At 33.1% G+C, this 26409-nt stretch overlaps 6 protein-coding genes across 6 annotated transcripts; all 6 read left to right on the top strand.

Annotated features, from left to right (window-relative positions):
• Window positions 1–672: 672 nt before the first annotated feature.
• Tsp_11409 (molybdenum cofactor biosynthesis protein A) lies at window positions 673–4362 on the top strand. The gene is given in 10 exon segments (XM_003372621.1): window positions 673–691; window positions 769–951; window positions 1303–1382; window positions 1401–1466; window positions 1854–2096; window positions 2283–2435; window positions 2489–2720; window positions 3487–3530; window positions 3787–4167; window positions 4204–4362. 10 exon segments carry the CDS (start codon window positions 673–675, stop codon window positions 4360–4362), a joined length of 1560 nt encoding a protein of 519 aa, XP_003372669.1.
• Window positions 4363–17468: 13106 nt separating this feature from the next.
• Window positions 17469–18446, top strand: Tsp_11408 (conserved hypothetical protein). The gene is made up of 3 exons (XM_003372620.1): window positions 17469–17559; window positions 17931–17990; window positions 18298–18446. Exons 1-3 carry the CDS (start codon window positions 17469–17471, stop codon window positions 18444–18446), a joined length of 300 nt encoding a protein of 99 aa, XP_003372668.1.
• Window positions 18447–20149: 1703 nt separating this feature from the next.
• On the top strand, window positions 20150–20943 carry Tsp_11407 (conserved hypothetical protein). Its single transcript, XM_003372619.1, has 4 exons — window positions 20150–20177; window positions 20353–20392; window positions 20601–20776; window positions 20846–20943. Exons 1-4 carry the CDS (start codon window positions 20150–20152, stop codon window positions 20941–20943), a joined length of 342 nt encoding a protein of 113 aa, XP_003372667.1.
• A 755-nt stretch (window positions 20944–21698) lies between these two features.
• Window positions 21699–23240, top strand: Tsp_11406 (putative iroquois-class homeodomain protein IRX-6). Its single transcript, XM_003372618.1, has 5 exons — window positions 21699–21740; window positions 21803–22230; window positions 22296–22458; window positions 22582–22955; window positions 23144–23240. Exons 1-5 carry the CDS (start codon window positions 21699–21701, stop codon window positions 23238–23240), a joined length of 1104 nt encoding a protein of 367 aa, XP_003372666.1.
• Window positions 23241–24226: 986 nt separating this feature from the next.
• Tsp_11405 (hypothetical protein) lies at window positions 24227–24934 on the top strand. The gene is given in 4 exon segments (XM_003372617.1): window positions 24227–24277; window positions 24617–24679; window positions 24716–24847; window positions 24860–24934. The coding sequence occupies 4 exon segments, from the start codon at window positions 24227–24229 to the stop codon at window positions 24932–24934; spliced, it is 321 nt and encodes a 106-aa protein (XP_003372665.1).
• A 65-nt stretch (window positions 24935–24999) lies between these two features.
• Window positions 25000–26389, top strand: Tsp_11404 (conserved hypothetical protein). The gene is made up of 3 exons (XM_003372616.1): window positions 25000–25193; window positions 25942–25999; window positions 26252–26389. Exons 1-3 carry the CDS (start codon window positions 25000–25002, stop codon window positions 26387–26389), a joined length of 390 nt encoding a protein of 129 aa, XP_003372664.1.
• Window positions 26390–26409: the final 20 nt, after the last annotated feature.

Genomic DNA, 26409 nt, shown 5'->3' with positions numbered 1-26409 from the left:
AAAATAATTTTTCTGAAGATCTTTAAATTAATTTACATATGAAGTAAATTTCAGAGAGATAAAAATTAACAAAAAATATACAGATGATGTCCTGTTTAAAAACAGAAAAGTTGAAAACTAAAGAAAATAGAGGAACACCTGTCAATTAGGGATGTTCAAATAATTTATTATTTTAGCTTACTTTTGATCAACTGTCGTTCTTTCGAACAAATATTCACAAATATTATGCTGAACAATAATAATGATGATGAGAAAGATGTAATTTCAAATTTAGAATTTTAATACAAACTCTTTATTTTTTATTGATCTAAAAATATTAAAATTTTGAAGTATTAATAGAATTGTGATGGTTTCATTTTTTAAACCTACATTGAATTAAATAACTTTTAGTAAGCTTCTGATATAATTTATTTGAACATTAAAATGAAATCACTCAATAATGCAGTTTGACATTCATTAAGCTTATCTTATTTCTGCATGATTAACATAGATATGTGACGCATTCTGTATTATCAGCAATGTGATCAGATTGTCTGAATTGCGCCATTTATTTGCCCTTGGTCAGAAATACCGGTTGTGGCGGTTTTCTCTCTTTCTTGCTTTCATATGTTTTGCTAAATCACAGAACATTTTCTCTATCAAATAGAAATGATTGTGAGTCGATTTTATAAAATGAACTTTACTCAACCAAGTATTAGAGCTTTTTTCAACATCTCATATATGTATATATATATATATATATAATTGCTTAACTTAACTAAATTTCAGGTCGGATGAAACTTTTATTCAACAAATCTCAGTACTGTCATGGAATGGAGTCCTTTTTACAGGATAATCAAACATCCGAATCATGCATTACACGTGAACAAGAAATCCATAAGAAATCATCCATTCTTTGTGACCAGCACGGACGATTTCATGACTATTTAAGAATATCATTGACCGACCGATGTAATTTACGCTGTAAGATATCATTTATCTTGTTTTTTTTAATAAATTTAATAATATTAATTTAACGGTAACAAACTGTAGCACTGCTTTTTTCAGTGTTGTAGCTTTGAACTGTCGAATTACGAAATAAAATTTTTTCCGTTGACAAACGAAAATTCTAACACAATTCTATTTACATGTCTGCAAATATGGAAACAAAATCCTTTTTGATAATCTTAAGAATCATTATTTTAATCCATTATTATTTTAATTAATTTTCATTAATCGTGCAAGCATATCTTTAAAAAAATCAGAATATGTCTCAAAGCGCTTTTTTGTCTTTTTAAATTGTCATTTGTATAAATAATTTAGGTCGTTACTGCATGCCAGATGAGAAGCAGCAAACTTATTCCAAAGAGAATCTGCTTAAAAGTTCTGAAGTGCTAAAAATAGTAACTTATTTTGCAAAGCATGGCGTTTCAAAAATTCGCCTCACCGGTGGGGAACCCACTTTGCGAAAAGATCTCACCGAAATTGTTGGTCTGTATTCTTTTTTTTTTATTTTCACATTGCAACATTATCATCATTAAGCTTAAAACATTTGTTAGAGGTTAATATAAATTGTCAAAATAATGATGTCAAATATGCTATGCGTACTTTATTTTATAAAGAAATGTTAAGTTTCACTTCACGTTGTGTAAATACACTAATAGAATAAATCGCCCATTTAAAAACATATATTTTGCTTATATTAAATTCGGGCAAATTTAAAATTCCAATTTAGCTGTGTAGCATTTTTTATCGAGTAGTCTTTCGTGAAAATATAAAAAACTTATTCATTTAAACCTACAACGTAACGCACAATATAGAAGATGATTGATTTATTGTTTTACCTTAAATTTACAAACTTGTTGAAATAAAAGTTCATTGCCAACAATGCAGGCGCAATATCAAAAGTTGAAGGCATCAGGCAGTTAGGACTAACATCGAATGGATTAACCTTAGCCAGTGCTTTGCATCGTCTAAAAGCGGCTGGTTTGACACATATCAATATAAGTTTGGATACGCTGGTTGAAGAAAAGTTTGCTTTCATCAGTCGACAGAATGGCTTCAAGCATGTTTGGAAAGCAATAAACGAAGCAGAAAAATTATTTCCTTTTGTTAAAGTAATTTATTTTGATTCGAACGATTAGATTTCGTTTTCTTCATTCATTCTGCATTGTATTTTGAAGATTAATTGTGTTGTTATGCGGGGATTGAACGAGGATGAAATTAATGATTTCATAAAGCTAACTGAAAACAGGGTACTCACAAATAAGAAACTTTGCCTGTTTTAATTTGAAATCATTTAGAATCTGGTTGTACGTTTTATTGAATACATGCCCTTTGGTGGAAACCAATGGAACTTTAATAGGTTCATTTCTTATCACGAAATGCTCGATATTGTTCAGAGTAAATATGGCGAGCTGGTGAAACTTCAAGACAGCCCAAATGACACTACCAAAGTAAGTGAGTATGGTGAACTTGAACGTCTGCTTTGAACTTATACCTTTTGGAGGCATACAGAATACCAAATTACACTGGAAAAATTGGTTTCATAACAAGTATGAGTGAACACTTTTGCGCATCATGTTCACGCTTGCGCATAACAGCTGATGGATGTTTGAAAGTTTGTTTGCATGGAAATGCAGAAATATCATTGAGGGACGCTATTCGCAATGGCGCTACAGATAAAGAGTTGGATGATCTCATAGATGCTGCAGTAAAACGCAAGAAAAAGCATCATGCTGGTAAACGTTTCTTCAAATCTTCCTTTTCAACCATACCTACACCCTTTTTTCACTGTAGGAATGTTCAAATTAGCTGCATTGCCAAATCGACCAATGGTTCAGATTGGAGGATAATATATTTCTTATCAATAAGCTTTGCAAACTTTAAATTTTCGCCGACTTTAAGTTCGCATTATACATACGTTTTTTGAAGTATTTGAGTAGTTGGACAGTGCATAAAAATGGCAAATAAAGGATTTGTAAAATAAAAGAAACCACCTAACAACTACCAAATTCAAGTTTTTGTTGGATTTTCTTAAGTAAGAGAAGCTTCAATATATGAACAAAAAACAATACATGAACTAGTTCTGGTACGTCGGTATGGATAATTGCAATAATGTATGCAACAAGCAAAATGGAGAGAAGTCATTAATCATAAATAATATTCAAATAAGTTTCAAGGCTGATGATGTGAATGTTATTTTTAAAATTAACTATTTTATTAATTTGTGCAAATTATAATTTTATAAATTTCATTCAAATGTTGATTTAAAATTGAAAATTATGGAAACAGAGCTTGAGCAATAATCTGATAGCATCTTTGAATGGATTGAACAAATATACTTAAATTTCTTCACCATTACTGAGATATGAGAAAAACTTTTAGATTTCAATTATAAAATTTCAAAAGTTACTGTGCAATGCAATCGGTGAAATCAGTTGCAAAAGTGCTTGCAAATAATGCGTCGTTTAAAAACTCATGTTTTGTTATTATTATATATTGCAGAATATAATTTGTCACCTATTTGTATATTGATCATGCATCTTCAGGTATACTTGCCTCATTCAAACATTCGATTATTTAAGTAGTGCAATAAGATCTTCTTTGAAGTAAACATACAAACAATATGCTGTGTATTTTCTGTGGTAACTTGCTCAATACATTTTCAAGTAACCGTATGTTTTATTTTCAGAAAGAAATGCTTATGACAAATGGTTTTTAAGAAGTTTCAACAACAACAAAAGGCTTTATCAGATTGTAAAAAAAGACAAGATCATTTGCAATAAAGAAAAATATCATTTGCAGTGTCAAAATCAGCCGGGCACTTACAATTACATTTCAAAATTGAACAACAAAATAAGCAGTCTTGATAAAGCTTACTTTCATTGTTTTGCAAGTGATAGCAATAATATAAAAAATCTTACCCACGTAAATGATGCAGGAAAGATAAACATGGTCAACGTTGGCTCTAAAAAAAACACAGTTCGAATAGCAGAAGCTACGGCAACAGTTCAGCTAAACAAAGAACTTATTGAAAAAATTCAACTGAATATGCTTCAAAAAGGCGATGTACTTGCAGTATCAAAGATTGCGGGAATAATGGCAGCTAAAAATACATTCCATCTTATTCCCCTCTGTCATAATGTGGTTCTCGAAAACATTGAAATAGACCATGAATTAGATCCTGTAAAATGGAGAATTTCATTTTTTAGTAAAATTCAGTGCTGCAACAAAACTGGAGTAGAGATGGAAGCATTGACTGCCGTTACCATTGCAAGCTTGACGTTGTATGATATGTGCAAGAGTATTTCTAAAGAAATTGTAATCACAAACATTCGTCTTATTAGAAAAACTGGTGGAAAATCAGATTTCTTCCAATAATCAAGTATGACAGGCAAATTTTCATTTTCTGATTTTCTTGCATACATTACCAAATAGTGGAATTGATATTGTGATATTTTGTTTAAAAAATTGCTTTCAAAACTGAAATGTTTAATTTTAATGAATGCGAATAAAATTTTTAGCAACACATGAATCATGTAACATCCACATTTAAATATATAAAATCATTCCTCTTATTTATTCAAAATTCAAATGTTATAGCACATTGTAACACTTATAACATTCAAAAAGAATTACACATTAATGAAAATTCAATGGACTGTACAGTATTGAGACCTTTTTAAAAATGGCTTATAGTATTAATAAAATTGTTAAATTTCACTTTATTTGTTCAAATTACTGATAATATTGTATATGACTCGTGAACAGTTGGGAATTTTTATAAATAATAACAACTGAGACTTTAATTTTCGATAGTCGCTACATTATAAAGCATAAATTATAAAAAAGTATTCATGTTTAATATATGGCACGTCATTTTTTAACTTATTGAGTAGATAAAAAATCAAATCGTAAAAAGCAATAATAATAAAAATTGCCAACTGCTAGAACGTTTCAGCGTAGAAACGCCTTCTGCGCCACTATTTATAATTTCTACACTAGCTATGTTACAACTATGTTAGGAAATGAATGAACATAGTTTGCATTTTATAAAACACTTGTAACGTTCTTGTTAACACACACAGTACAAGGACGGTCATGTGAAAGAACAACTAACACAACTTTAATTGATGAAAGTATAATCAAATGTAACGAATATAAAACTATATTTTATTTTATTAAATACTATACTTGATATGCATTGAAAAATATTTAAACAGCATAATTCTTAAACGTTTTAAAATGTTTCTTTTTAATTTTAAACCATACTATAATTATTTAGTAGCATTATGCTTATCAATGAAAAATGGAATCTTTTTGCATTGATAATTTTTTGATTTAATATTTGAATATTCACAATTTTTCTTTGTTTAATATTGAGGTTATTCTTCTTTTAATGTAATAATAATATGGTTTATTTAATGTTCTCATGAAAATTTTTAATTATGTAATAAATTGGCTGGAAAATTACTGACAGGCTGTAAATGTTCATATTTTATTATAAATGAAGAAATAAAAGTGCATGTTGATACTATGCCATTGATCATGTAAAACTATTTGAAACGGTGTCATTATAGAAGAGATACTACAAGAGAAATTTATTGATGCAGTTATGGGTGAATGAATACAGTCAGATTTAAATTGCTTCTACAATGTGAATGAAGAAATATTTCAAATGAAGCATCGCGAAGTGTACATATTTGAAAAGCAATGATGCTTGTCTGCATTTGATTGACCGGATTTATATATTATATTCATGGGTTGTGTGCAGTGAAGCTCCTGATACCTGTCAGGTGTATTCACATCTACTTCTCTTAATAAGAGGTGTCATTACGGCATAATTTTTGTCAGCCATATGATAGTCTATTGATACTAATCGCCGTCATAGAAAATTGACCCTGTAACCGCCTTTGATTGCAACGTTGATCTGTTGATAAATGCTTCTATGGCGGCACTAATGACAAAAGGAATAACACTTGTCATTACATGTCTGCAACAAAATTATGACAAAATAATTGTTGGGATAAAACATGTTTTCCGTTCTCTTTTCAATAAAGGCCCGTTCTTGCATGACCCAAATGCTAAGTCGTCCCATTGTTGCTTGGATTCATACATTTTCAAAAAGCTACCATGCTAATGGAAAACTTGTTTTCAAGTAATTTTTAACAATCAACTTCATCTGAGCAACTACAAAGCCTGCATTTAGGAAAAATGCACAAAAGTAATCGAAATAATTTTCTTAAATATGCAACAGTGCATGTTAATTTTTTTTCACCGTTAACACTAGCACACATTCAGATCTATCATGTTAAATTGAAATGTTCTAATCAAATTTCATGATCATTATATATTTAACATTTTCGTTACAACTTTCAATTTCCAGAACAGCTAAGTTAAAAAAATAATCATTGTTAACTTTATTAACATTATTGTAGTTTTCAATACAATTAGATAGAAATATGATATATTAGAAAAGTAAAAAATTAAAAATAATGAAAAAACGATAATTTTTTTTGAATGCTTGTCAACATTGCAAATCAACTTAACGTATACGTAGTTGTGCAATAAATTGGTAAACAAACAATTTTAATTTTTAACAAAATTATCCTAACAATTGCCAAATTATTATTTAATTTTTACAACTTGCGCTGCTTTTGATACGACAAAATAAAAAGGTCAGAAATGATAATGTTAAAAATATTTATGCCTATATATTGCACAATTGCAAAATTTTCAAACGGCAATGCAAATATACAAGTATTTTTTTCTAAAGTTTGCATTTTGCAAACAGTTGCTATTCAGTCGAAAATCAAATCAATCTTTCATTTTAAAATAAAAATGATGTAAAATCAATCTTTAAACTCTTAAAATTATTTCATTATAAATGCAGTTTTAACTAAATTAAAATGCAAGACAGCAATATTTAAAACGAAACAGGGACGCTACCGCAACATTAGAATTTAAAAAATGCCATCTCAATTAGCAGAAATTTTAAGCATAAATTTATGACATTATATTAGTATTAACTTTTTTAAAAACAAGATTTTTACTCATCCATATATATAACACTTTGATTATAGCTGACATGATTGAGCTTTAAACCTGAAAAAAATATACTCTCTTTTTATTTGATCAAAATAATTCTTCCAATTTTTAAATAAAATAAAGTAGTCTTTTTTAATAAAGACAAGGTCGTTCCTTCTATTTGCTGTAAAGTTGATCAAAGATTGCTATTCTGACAGCATTACCCTATCATGTTTAGCATCAGATCAAATTAGGTTGTTGAATGTGCTCAATGCATAATTGAGACGTTTGTATGGATTGTAGAAAAACGCCAGTCACCCAATAATGTAAAATGCCTTTTCAAAGAATTAGTTACAGTACACCGGTTTATGCGGCCTCAAATGAAATTGTTTTTGTCCAAAAAGTGAAAAGCAAAAAATCCGGTAAAAATGCTCCTCCGCCATGTAGTTGCATGCTTTTGAATGATGCATTGGCTTTTCTGAACAGTTTGTCATCAACTGAAATGTCAATGCACACCTTTTGTGAATAAAAGTTTTTATCATTTACTAAAAGTAATGACCAATAAATTAAATAATGCACGCACATATTTAAAAAATAAATAATACAGCAGCGCTGCTTTTGATATTAACTATGCTTTTTTGAGAATGTTAGTATTTTTATGCTTTTTGTCGAACAGTAATTTATAAAAAAATACAATGAAATATATATGCAAATAACAAAAGTGATTTGCTCCATTTATATATGATTGAAGTTATTGTGTGTTGCTTTTCATAAAAAAAGTTTAATAATCAAAATTGAATTGACTAATTACTCCGTTTAGCAGAAATATAGACATTAAATGATGTCTTGCATGCACGCTATTTATTTTCGAGGAACTAAATTCATTTTTGCTTTAAATATTCATGCTGCTTAATGTACTGGTGTAAATAAAATAAAATCAATTTCTGACTTTTTAATCAATCCCATTTTATGTGAAATGTTGAAATTGAGCGCATATTATGATTCATTAATGGCAAGCTACATTTTCATAATTACTCAATACTCAATATTCACTTGTTGAATTCGTAAATGCATTTCAGTACTTTTTTTTCAAATGACAACTATTACAAATTAATAAAGATTTAAATTGAGATTTTTCTGAATAACGAACAGAAACAGAACCCACTTTCATATTGCTATAAAAACAGCATCTTATTCCGTTTAATAATTATGGTTGATTTATTTGTTAGTTTATTATTGTTGCTGATGGCAGGAAAGCTAATTTTGCTCAACAACAGATGATCAGCAGCAAATTTTCTATTGGGAAATTGTTATTTTATGGCTGTCCATGCGGAATAACAAAGGAGACGAAAGATACAAAAGTATCTTCATATCCATTCCACTTGAATGACATGAAATGTATTATCGATGAATTATTATCAATAATCGACGAAACATCCATCAAAGTTGTTGTACACGGCTGTGATTGTGCCGCTTAATTACTGCTCCTTACGTTTTACAATTTTCAGCAACCCTACGTTCACCTATGCTGCAGGAGCTCAGGTCAGAAAAATTATTGCATTAAATATCTTTTGATTGCTCCATGTGTCCATTACTTCAGGTCAGCATATGTCGACTTCTAAGAAATGAAGGGATCATTTTACAATGTATCAGACTGCTCCATTGTGTCGAAGTTTTATTATTGCAGATCCAACTTTATATGTGCATAAAAAGTATTTGATGTTAATATCCGTCATTTAATATTCAAGGTAGCGCTACTTTTTTCTCCACTAAAAAAGTGACTTTTAAGTGATTCACAAGAAGATCTTCTATTTTCACTTTACAGTTTAAAAGTTTTAATTTAATTTAATTATTTATAATTCGAAAATTTTCTCACTTATATTGTTTATCATTCGTATTGAAAGAATAGACTTGCAATTATTTAGATTGATCACACTGCTACTAGTCATTCATAATAGGTGACTGTGACAGAATAAAGTTGTAAAAATTTCTGCAATCTAAATCTGTATTAACTTTTCATTATTCTATATTAATACCAATCGAACTGTTGCTACCCAACCTGTAACCTCTTTGGTCATTCAGAATTTATTTTCTCAAAACAGAAATGACATCTACTAGATTTATAATCAATCGTTATTACTATAGTGAAGGTCAGAGTTGACCTTTGCGCTACTTGCCTAACCTTGATGCATGATGAAGCTGCAAACAACAAGAAAACTACTTTCACAAAGATACAGAAGATACAAGGTGTTCTAAATGTGCGGCGACATGAACAACACGTCAACTGCTACTGCTGACGTCTTGATATTTCTTAATGACTTATTCTAATCAATGACAGTGACCAAACACGACAGTAATCTACAGTAAATTGTGTTGATGATTACTTTCACAGTGTCAGTAAATTATCAGTATCATTCATCCTCTAATATATCAAAAATAAACATGAAATTCTGAGACGAAATAGTATGTTATGCTACATTGCTGCACTGAAATTCTGCACAAAGGTCGTTTTACTGCCATTATTATTGAACGCATGGAACAGAGTGATGACATGTTTGTGACAAGAAGCATGTTTACAACAGTACAAAATTCACAGCAGTAATAATAAAATAAATAACAGTTCAGGTCCGTCATTATTATTTTAAATTACTTCATGATATTTTATTATTACTTGTGCGTTTTAGCAGAATGATAAAACTTACGTTCTTTATGTATCTGAGGCATTGCAAACAATGTGAACAATCATTGAATATTAATTGTGAAACTACATTGTGAGCACCTGGCTGAGAGGGCTGAAATTTTAATTTAAAATAAACAGCATACAGTTTGTATATTTTTGATAAAGACTATCCAATAAATTTGCAAGATAAGCAACTATAAATTTAATACAGATATTTAAATCATTTATCATTCTACTGATAAAATGAATCATTTGCTCTCTACTGTTTATTAGCGTTGGAATGTGCATTTTGAAAAAATGTTCATGTTCCCTGCAGTTCACCTAATTTATCAAAAAAAACAATTATTTTTTACATTAACAGATACACATGTTGAATTGTGACAAGTGAACTTTACAATGACGGATTAAAAGTTTGCAGACCTTTCATTATTTTTTAAAACACCATTCCAGAAATTTCTTTACCGAAATAGCCTTAAGCAATCAGTCCAACGATGGGCCGTTTTGTTTTATTTCACTGTCATGTCTTAATGTGTAATTTTGTTGAAATTGATGTCTTCTTTTTGATCAGAAATTGCTGTGCAAAACAATGCAATCTGTTCCCGCAAATGCTCAGTTATTATTGCAACACTGGTTGGTAACTGACGACCTGTTTAGAAAATACCGTTGTCGGTTTTGTACTTCCGCTTGCAAAATATTTGTCTAATGCTTTGAAAATATTGTAAATGAGAAACAATATAGCTAAATTTATATAACCAGTTGTATGATAATTATTATATATTTGATATACTTTTGTCAGGGCAGCAAACAACATGATATGTAACTTGCTCTCTTAATTAGTAGTTGAAAGGATGAATGAATATTCAACATCTGCATCGTACGAGAAAGTTTCTTTGAAAAATATTATTTGTTATATTTAAAAAAATATCAACAAGGATATTATTATAAAACGAATATTACATTATTAACAAACATGCGTATTTGATTTGAATTTATAAAAATAAATTTCCGCTTTATCTGCTTTTCTATTTTGCTGTGTAAGATTTATTTTCATTTTAAAATTCATTTACTTTTTCACTTTCCATATGTTTTCAATAGTCTGAAAATAAAGAATTGACGTATTTTCGTCCAAAAAAGCCACTCACACCAAGGCTGTATCATCTTGCTAACTAACAATGAAGGCATAGCAAAAATTTATATGCTATTGATTAAAGAAAAATTCTTTTTTTCTTATCAGCATACTCAATCAAACTTTTTGCAAAAGTAAATAAAATATAAATATAAATAAATAAATATATATATATCATATTTTAAAAAATTTGCACGACTATGCAATAATAATTATATAAAATTTATAGTGAGATATGACACTACGCAGAAAAATATTCTTTTGTATTTGGTTGTGTTATGATCCAAGACGTACGATGAGTAATATAAAATGGTAGTGCCAAAAATAATGCTTGATCTGTTTGATTAGGGTCAAACTTTCCAATCCCTGAGGATGATTCAATTTCCGGATGTCGTATCAATAATCAAAATACATTCTTGTAAATCGTCTTTTCATATGATTGACAGCTGGTAATGACCTGCAAAAGGTGCTTAGATTTTTCAAATCGCGACGTATATGGAATATGGCTTAGCTTTTATAATTGAACTTTTCATCTGACGAAAATGGAATTTACGCTTTCGAACAGTCATTAATCTTTTCTTCTATCTATTTCCTGCAAAGTGTGCAGCGTTCAGTAGAGAAGACAAAAATCAAATCTGCCTTTTCGGTCTATATTCTTGTTTTATTGCCATACGTGTATTGGACTGTTAAGCAAATTGCTTTCAATGTTTGGCATCAGAATTACACTGATAAACGTTTTTTTTTGTTCCACATCATGCATGATACTTTGCTAAACGGCCATATTTGGTCATTCTTGTTTGGAAAATTACTCAATGTTTTTACTAAATTTTAATAACGCTTATAATCAGCAGTTCATTTTCATTGACACATTTTTCGACTGTTATGGTGTAAAACTGTGCGCACTGCGTGCGTTGCAATTTTGATTTGCAATCTTGTCAATGCTCTTTTCCGTAGTATTCCAAATTCAATCTCAAAGTTTATGTGATATCTTCAAAAATTATTCAACATGCTCAAATGTCAAATAATCTATATGAAAATCAAAACAGAACTCTCCCAAAGAATGTGCTATTGTAAATTTTTAGAAACTTTTCATTTTTATTTGCAAGATTTTTAAAAAATTTTCAGACAACAAGTCGTTCTAATTACAAGGCTGAAAAATTTAATATCTAATGCAACTACATTTTACATAAAAAGGTTTTGCAAATGCTTTGCCAAGTTTTTCTTTTCAACAATAATCAAGCACGCATGACTTATAAATTCATTTAAAATTATTTATAAAATCTATAACTATTAATGACAGCAGCTGTGTTAGATAAGTTCAAGAAATTGTTCAGCAGATGATATTTATTTAAAATATAAACGAGGAAATTAATAAAAAAAAATGAAACAAACTTGGTATCAGTTAAAATAAATAGTATGATTTTATGATAATCAACGTTATAATTAGAAATTCACTTCAATATTAAACTGCTGACAAGACCTCCCGGTGCGGAAGGAAAAAATTGGCCGGTGATTTTGCCAGTCCCGGATGTAACTATCAATTTGCTTGCTGCCATTGGAACAAAATTGAACATGAACACTTGTCTAAGCAGTTTTCATTTTATTGTCATGTATCCTTTTAAGTTTGCACTTATTCTTAGCAAATGCTACTAACTGCATATACTACCACTACCACTGTTACAAGCTCATTCGGCAAAATTCAAATGGGAATTTTTTGAAGTTTCGCAAATAATTGTTTAATTTGCAAAAAAACAAAAACCAGTAAATTTTTGTAATTGAACTTTGAAACGTTGTATTCAATTATAATAAGTTGCAGAAAAAAATTGCAGATACTTTCTTTTCCTCGAATTTAAATTCATCCTTTGACGCTGCTTTCTTGTTTCACTTTCTGGCTGGGCTGGCGCTCTCAACAAATGTGTTGAACATGATTAATTTTGTAAAGCGCTATGCGCGTTTCAGAGCAATTCTTATTTATTTCCAAAGAATAAACTTAATCAAATATTCGAATTCAAACGAGAAGACAGCTCTATATATTTTCAAGAATCTCTTTAAAGACACAAATCGACAAAACATGTTGACATGATGTTTTTGCGTTCGTTGGTCTTCACAGATGCGTTATTTCAACAGCAAAATCGTCTGGTGCCAGAGTTGATTGACGAAGAGACAAATTATTTGACTTTTCTCATTGAAATATACTTGAGGATGTCAGTGATGTATGAATATAAATGTTCTGAAGCTGCGAACGAACTCGCAATACGGATGAGGAACGGAAATTATAACTTAAGCTAAAAATAAGAAAACAATATGTTGTCCACGTAGATATCTTCAGTTTTTTTAATCATATTAAGAAATAGATTTGGTTACGCAAATGTATAAATTTAAATAACTCGCTAAGTTCTGACAGAGCATTGTACTGTACTGTACTGTATTGTATTGTATTGTATTGTATTGTGTTTACAATCATTTCTTCAACTCTCTGCGTGTAAATAAAGAGAAAAATTGAAATTTGTCAAATTTTTATATCTTTTTCATGAGCATTGGATTGTTATTATTATATAAATGGCAAAATTGGATGTGTGTATATTTGTAGGTTAGCGTTGAAAACAAGAAGTTGTTATTTTTAGTCATTGTTGTATAAGAATAGATATTTCACCTTATCGAACAAGACTGCTGCACCGAAGATTAAATGACTAGCTGATTGAAGTTAAATAAATTGTTGGCGACTTTGAAACTGGTTAAACAAGCGCATTCGTAATTCATCTAATGGAAACGTTTGCACAATGCAATTATTATCCAATTTCTGCATACAGTTAACACATAATCATCTACTGTTTCCATTTGTTTGTTTTTAACAAACCTATCATGAACAATTAGCTTGATTAATTGTTATTATTTAACTGGGACCAACATTCAACTAGTCATTTGTTTCGAGCTGAATACAATGTTCATAATTGAGCTGGTTTTGTGCTTGCCGCCACTTCTTTACAAGCTTCTGTTAATCCAAGTAGCATCTATTTATTTTAAATGACGAAACTGGAAATCTTTAATTTACAAACACGATTTTCTTAAGCAGCAAAATTTAAATCTCTGACCTCGCAAAAACTTCCTTTTTATTTGCAAATCTTGTAAATTTCAAAAGTAATAAAATATGGAATAAAAAATTTAGTTTTTGTAGTTGAAAGATAAAATGTTGCAGTTGTCTTTTTTTTAACAAACAAACATTTTTTGGCTTAGTGTATTCAATGAAGCATAACAATAATTTATTTTCAAATCTATGATATCTAATGTAATGATTATTATTTTCAAGTAAAATTTAATGTCTATTGTTCATGTTTATAAAATGAGCATGCTTTTGATTTTGTTTAATGCTGACAAACTACCAAGTTATATTCTCTTCCGTGTTCCAAGTTAGTAGATTAAAAATTATCATTTTCATACAAACTAATTGATGCAGTTGTTATTTTTTGAAGTCTAATTACCACAGATAAATATATAAATAATATTTATCTGAAAAGTAATTTTCTTTCTAAGATTATTTTAGCGAGCAAATTTTGCTGCGATTGTAACACAGTTACATTGGAAAGTTGTTTGTATGAGTTAGTGAAAGTTGCTTTGGCCCAATGTGAACGCTGCTTGTCCGTATTGACAAAACTGACGGTCCCTCAACAAAGTCTCACGAGGAAATATATACAGTAGATACCAAGTGGTGCGCAAGCGGCGCCCGGCAAGTATACTGTACTTCTTTGGACCGGATGTGATCGATCAGTTGAGCCCATCGAGGCTGAATGACAATTGAGAGCCACTGGCCCCTGAGGGCTAGACGCTGGCAATGATTGATAATGCAGGTGATATGTGCCAGCATAGACAAATGTCGTTTTGTTGAAATAACACTGTTTGCCAACAAGAGTGGACAAAGCAAGACAGAGCAAACCAGCGAGATGAAAGACATGGACACAATACTGCTTAGAGTTGTAGTTGATGATGTTGGTTCACCTTTCAACCGTTGCAGTAACGGTTGTCAGAGCATGAACAACAACACAACCTTTAATATGTTGACATGTCCATATCTACAGTATCATTTGGCGGCAGCCACAAAGACTGTTTGATTTGAAAGGTTATTAGCGCCGGTCACACAGTGTGGAACACTAATCGTTGAGGTCGTCTGCTCGGTGAAGCAAACGTTGATCAGAGACTAGCCGCTGGTGTCGCTTACACTAATCCACTTTGGGGTCGGGTCAGCGTCGGGGTCGACTCTTTGAAACAAGCCGCCTATCCAATGATCTGTACAAACGGATCACTGTTTCACAATTGACATTCCCACGACAGCATTGTACAAAACCTTCTTGTAGACGGCTTTATCCAAAGAACAGTGGCGGCTACTTTTCATCGAGCTTTAACTTATTATGCTCACAAATGCTTAACAACTTCTTTTAACTTGATACACCAGTATTGTTGTCGTTATCCGATTGGCGAGCAAATATCACACAAATAATATACAAAGATTATCATTCTGTTAAATGTTTTATACCACCAATAGATTGTTCATAAAACAGATGGGTCGTCGTAGCGACAAAAATAATTCATCCAGTGTCAAAGCAATGCGACATTATAATATAGGGCAACAGCATAATAAATAAAGTAAAAAACATTTTCAAACTTTACTTAACATTGTACAAAATTCATATGATTGATTACTTTCACGGATGGAAAGGTTTTTACATTTTATGTCAAACTTTAACTTTACAAATAGTAAAATTCCTTGAAAAATTTGACGTAAGGTCAAATATGTCTTCGGTTATATCAATTTTTCAGTGCTGCTTGGTCATATCATTCATTTAAACGTAAAAAAAATTCTTGTATTGTTTTCATGCAAATATAAAAAGTTAAGGACTTCCTTCCACTTTTACACATTTTGCTTTGTAGTAAATCATTATTTTTTCTACTTAGAGTGATAGCAGATTGTTCAAAGTATTATAAAATGACACTATAACCAAATTGAAACATCTCTACGAAAGATCATTATCAAATGTATTGATTAGCATGTTTATAAATGAGCTTATCGAATGTTCTTGATGCACAACCTTTTGTTTCTGAGCTTATTGTTAACAGTCTTTGTTACACTAGTAAACGTCAAACAAACCATCGTTTGGACTTGGAAGTGATTTTACAATCTCAATTTTAGAAACATCACAATACTTGTTAACTTAGTTGTCAGTTTTTTTTGTATGCAATTCTGTCTACATATTCTACAATGCCCTCAGGTTTTTGAAAGTAGTTGTCCATATTTTTTTTAAATTTATTGCTTATGGGTGCGTCTTTGGTTGACATACTAAACGTCTGTTATAATTTCACGAAGATAATAAACATAACGTTTGGATATTATTCAAATTTTGGTAAGTTTGATAAGATAAGATAAAGTACTGTTGAGCAACATGTTGAAAAGATTCGAAATAAAGAGAAATGTAGGATTTAGGAATTTTGAAAGCTCACTTGTTTTTCATAATTATCATTTCCATTTTGAAGCTGATGCTTATCGTTTATAAATAATTAACATACTGAACATTTGGAATGCTGAGCGTGAATTTCTAGATCATTTCTTGAATTTAAAGGTTATCAATTCTTTTTTCTTTTTCAGAATAAAAGAGCAAAGTAAGTAATTTAATAACAATGATGAAATTTTTATTCTTTTAATGTTGAACAACTAGAAGCGAGCAGAAAAACAATCATCTCTTGCCGGACAAAAGTGTTTGTTACATTTTTCAAGCGATGAATTCAAAGCTTTGACAGTTGAAGCGGATGCAGTTGTGTTCGATGCTTGGCGTCATTAAATGTTGATTAACAGTTTACATATTGATAATTTATCCTTGGCGCTGACAAGAAGCTGCCATATGACAAAACAGACCTCGCGACATCTGGATGCCTCGTGGTTCAAATTTTGAGAGATACATGAAAATCTAGTTTCAAAGCTCAGAAGCAAGTTCAATTCTTGAAAATTTATCAGCACTCGCCAAAGCGAACTACATTTGTAACAATGAAATGCATTAATAAGAAGCATGTCGATTAATCAAAGACAAAGTAATTTGATAATGCGATTAATTCTTAAAGCCGCTTTTCTTTTAAAATGACAACATTAAGCAAAAACAGTTAGTTGAATGAAGCAATGTGAAATAACGGGACAAAAATTTGACTTGATATTTTTTATTACTGAAAAAAAAGCAAATTTATTATTTAAACAGTTCAAAGAAGAAAAATAGAATTCCGTGTAGTGGTTTTGTTGAATGGGCTTGGAAGAAAATTAAAATTTAAACTAGCCGAATGTTAAAATTAAGAAAAATGTAATAAATTTTTGAAATAATTGTTTTTCTGCCTTTTTTAACAGCTAACACTGATTGTTGAACAATGAAAATGTGTTGATGTGGCAGCAACATTGTGATTGAAGCGAGATGGTTATCTAAGAAGAAAAAAAAATTGGCTTAGCAGACGTTGGCTAACGTCGCCCTCTGCGCTTTCAAAAGTTAAATCATTCAATTCATTGGAAAAACAAGCTGAAAAACTTGTTTTTTTTTCTCAGCATTACTTTTCTGCATGTCATCACGACTCTGGTTTTCCAGAATGTCTCAACTATTGGGCCGACTATAGAAATTTCTCAACGACATGCATGTACGACAAGCTGTAAAGTCGCAACGTTGGGATGCCAACAAGAACAAACCCCACTTTTCAAACGGGACTTTGTCAGCGCCTAAGCGTTCTCATTTTCTAATTTATCAAAAATACAAAATCGAAAATTATCATACAAAAAGCTTACATTCATAGCTTGTTTTGATTTATTTTTGAAATTCAGTCTATTCTGTTTATCAATTTTAATAAAATTATTCAATCTGAAAAGAATGTTTATATAACAAAGCAGTGCAATCTTTCCAATTCTTGCGAAATGTTCAGAAATATCGTTGAGACAGACAAAGCACTATTATTTATAATTCTAAAATACTAAGAGTGGTAAAGATTGTTTTGTATGTATATTCGTGAAATAAATTATCATTTACAATAAGAGTTTCCGGAAAATATTACGTTCACTACTATCGAATGTGTTTTTTAAAAAATTCCAAAATTCTACAGCATCTCAACAATATATCGTTGCTTTGGAGCTCTGTGCCGTAGAATGCCAAATGCGTAGAAGTGAATTCCTTTACTTTTCAAAATTAATCATGTGGAAGTTTATTTACAGTATTAAAAAGTAAATTTTTTCTTTTTTCTTTGAATAAACTGCAAGCTAGCAAGATGTGTTAAACGCAACTTTCGAATAAAAAAATGTAATGAATGAGTCTGCTAGCTAGTTTGTGCGTGAACACCTTGACTATAGCAGCAACTGAAAAGCTTCTTTCCTTGAACTGATTTCAGAAAAAATGACAGGCCACATGTGAGGCTAGATCTGTGAGTAATAGATGGATTTTATATTGTTACATAGGAGACTTTTCTTTTCCAGTTGAGCATCTTTCGACGCTAAATCGGTGCAAAATCCATCTCATCATAATGCTGTCATTATATGAAAGCTTATATTGTCCGCCAGGCATTTTGCGATGGAACGTTGTGATTTCCGTCAAGATTGATTCTGACATGCAACAACAACGCTGAGCTTTCCCTTAGAAAAATATCGCGGATACCATCTCAACGAGAAAGGAACAAAAATTGCAATCGAGGAATAAAATCAGCTCAGTTGTGATCTAGGCGGTTGGACTTGTCTAACGAAGTGCAAGAAGAGGTCCGCTTTGAACGTCAGGTTCAAATTTGACATTCCATATCGGTTGTTTTCAGGCCGACAAACTACTGACGCTTCAAAATCCACCCTAATCTGTTGCTCTTTTCAAAAATCGCCAACACTTGTAGTTTAAAAGAGATGAATCATTTCTTTTCATTTCAAATCGCCATTTTGACAATAGGCATTCTTATCTACTCTTTTGGCACCAATCGCCAAAACTCAAGGATAAATATAGAACAGTAGTACTTTCCCACTGAATAGTGATAAATCAAATCATTTTTTCAACATCTTCAAAATATGCATTAAATAACAAATGTATACAACATCAAATTTCTTATTCCTAATTTAAATTGAAATTAAAAATTAATTATTTTTTTATTTAAATAATAACTCACTTTGTTTTATGATAGTTCTTTTTCTTCTTTAGTTAAATAAATAAATAAATGGAACTTGTATGTTGACATAAATAATTTGCAACAAATTGCATTTGTGATGAATAAAAATGAACATTCTTTTAATTCTAAAACTTCATAATATATATAGCATTTGTTCAATGTTAATTCGTTGTTCAAGTTCAAAAATGTGTATGCTCCTTGTAAAGAGTGTAATAGCAGTTAAACAAGACGATTCAAAGCGGCGTAGAATCGATGCGATAAATTTTCAAGAGTAGCCGTGCTGAATGAACAAAGTTGTTTTCAAACAGAATGCATTGTTATTTTAAGTATACTGTATTATAATTTGACGCAAACACTCTCTACTGGATGCTTTTCAAGTTATCTAGCCATCACTATACAGCCTATAACGGACCGATGAAAACAAACAGAGAGTGCAAAAAGCTGGCTAGCATCTGATTTCCCAGAGGCTTTTCTGAGCTTGTCCATATTCAGCTTTAGTTTTATTCTTCTTGTGTGACCGCGTTAGTGCGTGAGATGTGTCTCTTCGCGTCGGCGCCATTTCTCAATATACAATTTAGCAAACGCAGCAGAGCGAAAACGTGAAAGGATAAAATTGACGCTTCCTTTCGTTTGGCTCACTTTCAGCTTTTACAGGAAATGTACACTCATACTTAAATGGCATGTAACCTCTAAAAAGCTTCAATAGAAAAATCGAAGTTTACACCGAATGCAGGCTTATCTGCTTTCGCGCCTGACCAGTTCAGGCAACATGATCTGACCGGAAACTATTCGGCCAGCTGGCCAAGAGTTTGGCCACACTGAAGCAGCGCTATTTCTCGCCTCAACACCTATCAGTCAACTTGATAAGAAGCGAAGAGAAACAACTTTCGATAAAAATATATATATATATATATTGTAAACTCTATATAAAAATGAAATTTATCTGATAACTGAAACATGATAAAATTGTTTCAGCTAACAATTAACAAAATGAATAAATATACTATGAATTATTTGCTGTTAACAAGTAACTGCATTGTAACAGTGCGATTTAATTTTCAAATGAACTTCTAAAAAAGGAAATAAGCAAACATTATTATTTTTGATTATGTCGATCATACTTGTAAAACATATTCCAAATGTCACCTGAATGATAAAGCGTAAAAATTATTTCAATTATAATTATGATTCACAATGATCCATTAGAAGTTCGTTTGAAATTACAAATCCAATTTTTAATTAAAATGCTTAAATAGCCCATTGAAAAGAATATATTTTACCTACACGCAAACTCATTGTTATTTCTCCGTAATGCGTGTCTGACCAGAGTCTCTTATCAATAACATAAAAAAGAAAACACTTCCTGGAAAGTTTTATTTTTTATCAGCATGCTGGTTGACATTAATACGACGAATGATATTTCAAAAGTTATTTATTTACTAAATAAATAGATTGAGTTATAAATTTCTTTCATAACAAATAAGTTTTGAAAAAAAAAACTAATTTTTTGGCTTCTCCATTCTTTTATTATAATGTCCAGTTGAGCTGTGCTCGCGTTCAATTTTTGGGCATTTATTTCGTCAAATTGCTATCAGCATGTCAGACTATTTTTTTCTCTCTTAATTTTCATTTCAGTTTCATGTTAGCTTCGATCGACTGCAAATTAAACAAATGCCCAAAGAATGAAGCGAAAGTTTTCAAAACTATCGACCTGAAACGAACAGCTTGTGATTTTGCAAGCAAAATCAGCCAACGGCGAAATCCGTTTTTGTTTCCAACTTTTTGTCATAGCCGCGCAAAAAAGCACCGCGGTCATGTCAAACAGGGGCTTAGGGGCGGATAAGCGCTGGCGACCGTGAACAGTGGATACAAATATTTAGTCGGTCTATGGCACTGGGATGAAACGAAGCGCTGGACATATGGTCGTAGTCAATTGAACCCAGGTAACAAAACAATTCACATGCACGGACGGTGTTAATACGGCGTCCGGTGATTGATGGCCCTTGGACGCGTGACATACGGCCGCCGAAAATATAAATACAATGCGGCGGCATGGTATCGATTGCCCGATGTGGAAACGAGTCGACCAAGCGAACCATCAACCTGTCATGATCAGCAACATCGTGCTCGACCAAGCGTCAACACGATCGTCGATCAAAGGTCCAACTGCGCCTTTTGCGCAATCGGCCAAGACTTATAGAGTATTGTTGACTTGACAGCGTGTCCGTCAGGGGTCAGCGGTGAGATGGACTCACGGCGCCAATGCGACGGCGATTCTACGTTGGCGCGGATGAATCAGCGCTATCGGCCCTGGGCGCTGGCCGGGTCGAAGCGGTAAATCATCCACTGGGGCGGGTCGGCCGCTGGCTACACGTTGACCAATCATTGTTCATTTCATTCTCACCTGCGCAAGCTGATTGGTTGGCATTAACGCGTAATTGGCCTGGTAGGCGTGGTCTAGAAGCAGAAGTCACGTGAAACGTCGAGCTTCCAGTTTACGCGCAATCGTGAGATGTCAAACAAGCTATTAGCCAATGAATGGATGAGGATCGGCGAACGTTTGTAATACGATTTGACAGCTTTCGTGACGTCCGCAGTTAAGTGACAAAGCGATCCCTGTGGTATGGCGAACTGCTCGCATCCTTTGCTAGAAATTACTCTTCACCAAGACAAGTCAATCTAGAGTCACGCGCGTGCAGCCGTTTCTTACTTTTTGCTTTCTCTATTGTAACAATGTCCTTTGGACAGGCTCTACCGTACGGGATGAATCCGCAGGTGATGCAAAATTGGCTTACAGACGAACAGTTAAGAAGTTAACAATTGGTTTTGCTTTTTAGCTTTTTCTGTCTTCTTCTTCTTCGACATCGGCATCTTCGTCGAATGCCAAATCATCACCCTCTAGCCGACCCGATGCGACGCAGATCCCGACTCAACATTCACTCATCAACTCTGGTACGTTATCGTTAAATGGAACTGAAATGTCAGCCGACACCCTTCGTCTGTTAGCTGCCAGCTATGGTTTGCCCTCACAGATGCTGACCACTGCTGGCTCTACTTTGGATCAATTTCGGACCCCTGGAGCGTTTCCGCACGGTTTTACATTAGGCTTTTATCCGAACGTCAGTCCAACAGCGGCCGCAGCAGCAATGGATTTAAAAGTAGCTGCTGAAGGAGTGTCACCGGTTTTACAGTCATCAGCGCAAACATTGCCCGCTTATTATCTAGACCCGGCGCTAACCGCATCCTATCAATACGCGGCAGACAGGTGATGTTGTTGTTGAATTTATGGGTTTGTTTTTATTATTAAGTAACGTTTTCCAGTATTTTCAGGTTTGCTAATCCTTTGGATTTGAACGCAGCTCGGAGAAAAAATGCGACCCGTGAAACTACAGCTGCGCTGAAATCATGGCTATATGAACATCGAAAAAATCCATATCCTACCAAGGGTGAAAAAATTATGTTAGCAATCATCACGAAAATGACTCTGACGCAGGTATGTTCGTTGACGTTTACGCGCGTTGTGTTTGTCAAAAGGCGTTAAAATGAGTGTCAAGAAGTGGCCGCTTGTCGAGGAGCTTTTTTCTGCTGTTTTACTAGACGTATGCACTCTTTATAGGTGTCTACGTGGTTTGCTAACGCTCGCCGGCGTCTGAAAAAAGAAAACAAAATGACATGGTCACCGAGAAACAGATCTGAAGAGGACGAAGAGCAGCCTTCTACCGGCAGGGTGAATGGGTCTGCATCAATGGAAGAGGATCCTTTAGATGACCTCTTAGAATCCGAAGAAAGAACGCTGACAGGCGAAAGTGACAAGCCGGATGATGATCGACAGACACTCTGGGAGTCACAAGATGAAAATGAAAAAGGTGCTGATTCGTCTAAACGGCAGCAAACTTCATCACCGGCTGAGCAAAAGCCTTCAGCAAAAAAGTCAAAAATCTGGTCAATTGTTGAAGATACGGTGAATGCTGTATCACCGGTGCCACCCAGGTCACAGACAGTAGGCGAATTGGAAACTGTCCAACAACAGCAGCAACAACAACAACAACAACAACAGCAACAACAACAACAGCAACAACATCAGCAGCAGCAGCACTCGGCAAACTTGGCTGCTTTTAATCACTGGCAACAGCTAGCTGCTGCCAGTTTGTATCAACAGCGCTTGCCAAGCTCTTTAGTGCCCAGCCTGATCGGATACCCTTATTCGTCAGCGGCCCTAAGACCAGAAATATTTGGTCGTTGTGTTGTACCACCTCCTCCTCCATCGCTGCCTAATCCACATGCGCATAGTTTCCTCAATTTGGCCATTCCAAGCGGTTTGACTAACGTTGCCGTAGCAGGTAAACATTCACAATTGCTTTGTATATATTTTTTATTTGTACTCACGGATTACTGTTTTTTCTGTGCATCATTGTTCCTGTATATTTTTACTTGTGTTACAAACTAGAATTACATCTGTATTGCATATTATAAATTGATCTAATTGATTTGGACTGTATGAACAGGGAAATTCAATGTTTTACAAACTGTTTGTTCAGAAAAAGAGCGACGTGAACATTTGCAAACGATTATGATTGATTAGCTCTTTTTAATTATATCATCCCCAGTTTGACACTCGAACTATAACCAGATGTTTGCACGCTCAAGAGGCAACCGTTTTAACTATCCCATTAATCAGAAGAACGAATTCACGACCCGTAGTGGTCGGACAAGATGTGACAGGCCAAAACGGCCGGTGTCGATCAAGCACGCACTATTTTATAGGCCGATGGTGCACATGTCATGCATGTCTTCAAGGTTTTTAGTGTTTCTTTTCAATTTTTTGCTTTTACTATTTTTTCTTTGCTGATTTTTTTTCTGCACTCTCTGAATCAGTCTCGTGTTTATTCACTTCTGAACAACAGCGTATACTGTAAATGTTTGTAAACTTCTAGTTCACAGTGAATGCAACTGTTATTGCAATTGTAGACAATCGAATGACAGCCAACATGCCCTGTTTTGGATCACTATCGCCGGCTGATATTGTTGCTGCTGCCACCGTTCCACCCACATCTGTCAAGTACTTTTTGAATTTCAAATAAAGAGGCATTTTTTTTATCACAATGACTTGGTATTTTTCAGTGATGGTACTCGTATAAAAGTAGACGGTTGCCGTACAACGGCAGCAACGTGAAAATGGTGACTGAGTTGGAATTGAAATGGTCCTGATTTTCCGTTGTAGTCATTGTGGTTAGCTGCATTTTTGTCGTTGATGTATACAAATGATGCCCGAAACAGAGCAGCACCTGGCCGAACCGTGCTCATCATCTCTAGTATGAGAATCCCGTGCCAATGGATACTATCGCAGAAGCAACGGCGAGCCTGTTGTCTTTTTTGATTTCCAGTGTTTCCATTTCTTTTCCTTTCTGAAATTTTTTTTCAAACACTCCTATACTTTACCGACTGTGCCAAATCCAAGCAATTGGTCGGTGTTGTTCTTTTTTCCCCCATTTTTTTATTTGCTTCGCTCACATACAACAATTCTATACTGATGTCGAGGAGAGTGCTTTGGACAAAGAAAAGTTGCAGATTTTCATAATACCGTTATTGTCATAAATGCTATTATTAATTATCATTATTATTTATTTATTTATTTTTATTTTTATTATTAGCTTGCTTTGTACAAGACCTTGCCCTGCTCGTGCGTTTTAGGTGCCTGCTTTCCTCCTTCTATTGTTCTTCTTTTTTCGCTCTCTGAAAGATGAGTAAAGATTGCGGCGAAAGAATATATAAGCAAAAGAAATGCTTGTCCAGTATTAACTAGCCGGCGCTTTTGTAGCCGGTTGGCGGTTTCAATAGCAGCGCAAACAGAACGACGGCCGACGATGTTTGACGTCGGCGTTGTATGTTTTCAGCCGCGGCACTATTTGAACAACGATCTGGCGGTGTCCCTTAATCTTCTTCAAGCGTTTCGACCGCGAACTGACTGACATCTATACTGCACTGCATTAGCCGCTTTTTCTTCTTGGCCTGCTTTGGTCAATTGAACCTGCCGATGGAACGAGACCGGCTTTGCAAAATTGCACAGTTCTCCTGTACAAAACCAACCGCTAACTGTATTCAAAAATTTAAATATATTCATAACAAAACCAGCCATTTAAGCAAAACAAAGCAAACAAGCAGTGTCGTTTTTTTCATCATTACTGCTGCTGCTACTGTTGGTGCTGTTGATGTTGCCATATTTATAATGTACGTATTGCATTGCTTGGTGGGAAAAATGAAAACTGCTTGCTCAGCTACAAGAATCTGTCTGGTCGCTTGAAGATGTATGCGCATGTGGATTACAGAAATTGGAATTTTAATTGAGAAAGAACGTATAATTCATAGTTTGACAAAGTGACATTTCAAAACCGGGTAATTTCGATTATTCATTTCTAATTGGCGCGTGACCACAACATATTTGCTGCAACAAAAGTTCATTCAGTAATATTTCCACAAATAAACTTTTATCTTTCTTCCATTTGACATCTTGCCGCATGAAAGACGACGAATTCAAGGTTCAAAAGAAAAAACATCACACTGCACACACAACTTATCAAATCAACAACAGCAATAATAAATACTGTGTTGAAAATGATTACAATAATAAATTATTTTTACGTTCAAGTTTGCTTTTAGTATTGTCAATGTTTGTGCTTCTAATTAAAAAAAACATTTGAATAGAATTAGCTGAACAACTTTTGTTGGAAATTAATTGAGCAAAAATTTATAATCTTCTTGAAATATGTTGCTCATTTGTATCAGCTTACATGCTAAATTAGCTTAGACAAGCAAATTGACGAATGGTGCATGTATGAATATAAATTGTAAAACGGTTTAGCATTGAACGTCATTTGTTTTGCAGTTTTCTTCCTTGAAGGCTTAATCAAAAGCGTCTTAGTGAATTGATTAAAAGGCTTGTTCAATGGTCATTTTTAGTAATTGCATACTGCTTTAGATACAATCATACATGCATAGATACATGTGTGTGTATGTGTTTGCTCCAGGGCAAGAAGGTAAATTTCTTTCAGATTTGGAATTATTTTTAATTTCATTCTTTACATATACAGTTGTAAAGATGCTTAAATGCCAAAATTATGGATTATGATTAAGCATGGTGACATATTTCAAGTTGATTGAAAAATTATAGCCAATAGCATAGCACAACAATAAAATGTGAACAAAAGAACTGGACGTGAGTAGCCGCTCAGCTTGAGTCATCTGCTTAAAATGACAAATTGACAAGCGTTGCTAGCAGCATTTTTCAGTGTCGTCAAATTTCGGGGTCAGCGTTGTTTTCGGCGCTTTATGATAATAAAGCCAAAGCTGTACTCAATTGTGAAATGTGGCGATCCATTACTTTGGACAAGAATGTTCCAAATCAGTGCGCCTGCCACGCAAGTTGATCGCCATTAGCTTGATGACA

The sequence above is a fragment of the Trichinella spiralis genome (genome assembly GCF_000181795.1).
Source record: "Trichinella spiralis strain ISS 195 chromosome Unknown Scfld9, whole genome shotgun sequence".
Lineage (NCBI taxonomy): Eukaryota > Metazoa > Nematoda > Enoplea > Trichinellida > Trichinellidae > Trichinella > Trichinella spiralis.
This window is presented reverse-complemented; position numbering and strand designations above follow the sequence as displayed.

What these genes read in the sequence shown, in the direction of transcription:
- Tsp_11409 (XM_003372621.1), top strand. An exon ending in AATTATTTCCTTTTGTTAAA is followed by an intron (nt 2,097 to 2,282) that starts GTAATTTATTTT and finishes GAAATCATTTAG; the next exon opens with AATCTGGTTGTACGTTTTAT. An exon ending in CAAGAAAAAGCATCATGCTG is followed by an intron (nt 2,721 to 3,486) that starts GTAAACGTTTCT and finishes TATATATTGCAG; the next exon opens with AATATAATTTGTCACCTATT.
- Tsp_11408 (XM_003372620.1), top strand. Translation starts at nt 17,469, where the DNA reads ATGCATGTACGACAAGCTGTAAAGTCGCAACGTTGGGATGCCAACAAG. An exon ending in GACTTTGTCAGCGCCTAAGC is followed by an intron (nt 17,560 to 17,930) that starts GTTCTCATTTTC and finishes AAAATTCTACAG; the next exon opens with CATCTCAACAATATATCGTT. An exon ending in AGAATGCCAAATGCGTAGAA is followed by an intron (nt 17,991 to 18,297) that starts GTGAATTCCTTT and finishes TTTCTTTTCCAG; the next exon opens with TTGAGCATCTTTCGACGCTA.
- Tsp_11407 (XM_003372619.1), top strand. Translation starts at nt 20,150, where the DNA reads ATGATTCACAATGATCCATTAGAAGTTC. An exon ending in CAATGATCCATTAGAAGTTC is followed by an intron (nt 20,178 to 20,352) that starts GTTTGAAATTAC and finishes ATTTTTTATCAG; the next exon opens with CATGCTGGTTGACATTAATA. An exon ending in CGACGAATGATATTTCAAAA is followed by an intron (nt 20,393 to 20,600) that starts GTTATTTATTTA and finishes TTTTCATTTCAG; the next exon opens with TTTCATGTTAGCTTCGATCG.
- Tsp_11406 (XM_003372618.1), top strand. Translation starts at nt 21,699, where the DNA reads ATGTCCTTTGGACAGGCTCTACCGTACGGGATGAATCCGCAG. An exon ending in TATCAATACGCGGCAGACAG is followed by an intron (nt 22,231 to 22,295) that starts GTGATGTTGTTG and finishes CAGTATTTTCAG; the next exon opens with GTTTGCTAATCCTTTGGATT. An exon ending in GTATCACCGGTGCCACCCAG is followed by an intron (nt 22,956 to 23,143) that starts GTCACAGACAGT and finishes CAAGCTCTTTAG; the next exon opens with TGCCCAGCCTGATCGGATAC.
- Tsp_11405 (XM_003372617.1), top strand. Translation starts at nt 24,227, where the DNA reads ATGATGCCCGAAACAGAGCAGCACCTGGCCGAACCGTGCTCATCATCT. An exon ending in AACCGTGCTCATCATCTCTA is followed by an intron (nt 24,278 to 24,616) that starts GTATGAGAATCC and finishes TTTTATTATTAG; the next exon opens with CTTGCTTTGTACAAGACCTT. An exon ending in CCTGCTTTCCTCCTTCTATT is followed by an intron (nt 24,680 to 24,715) that starts GTTCTTCTTTTT and finishes AGATGAGTAAAG; the next exon opens with ATTGCGGCGAAAGAATATAT.
- Tsp_11404 (XM_003372616.1), top strand. Translation starts at nt 25,000, where the DNA reads ATGGAACGAGACCGGCTTTGCAAAATTGCACAGTTCTCCTGTACAAAA. An exon ending in GATGTTGCCATATTTATAAT is followed by an intron (nt 25,194 to 25,941) that starts GTACGTATTGCA and finishes ATACTGCTTTAG; the next exon opens with ATACAATCATACATGCATAG. An exon ending in GTTTGCTCCAGGGCAAGAAG is followed by an intron (nt 26,000 to 26,251) that starts GTAAATTTCTTT and finishes AGCATTTTTCAG; the next exon opens with TGTCGTCAAATTTCGGGGTC.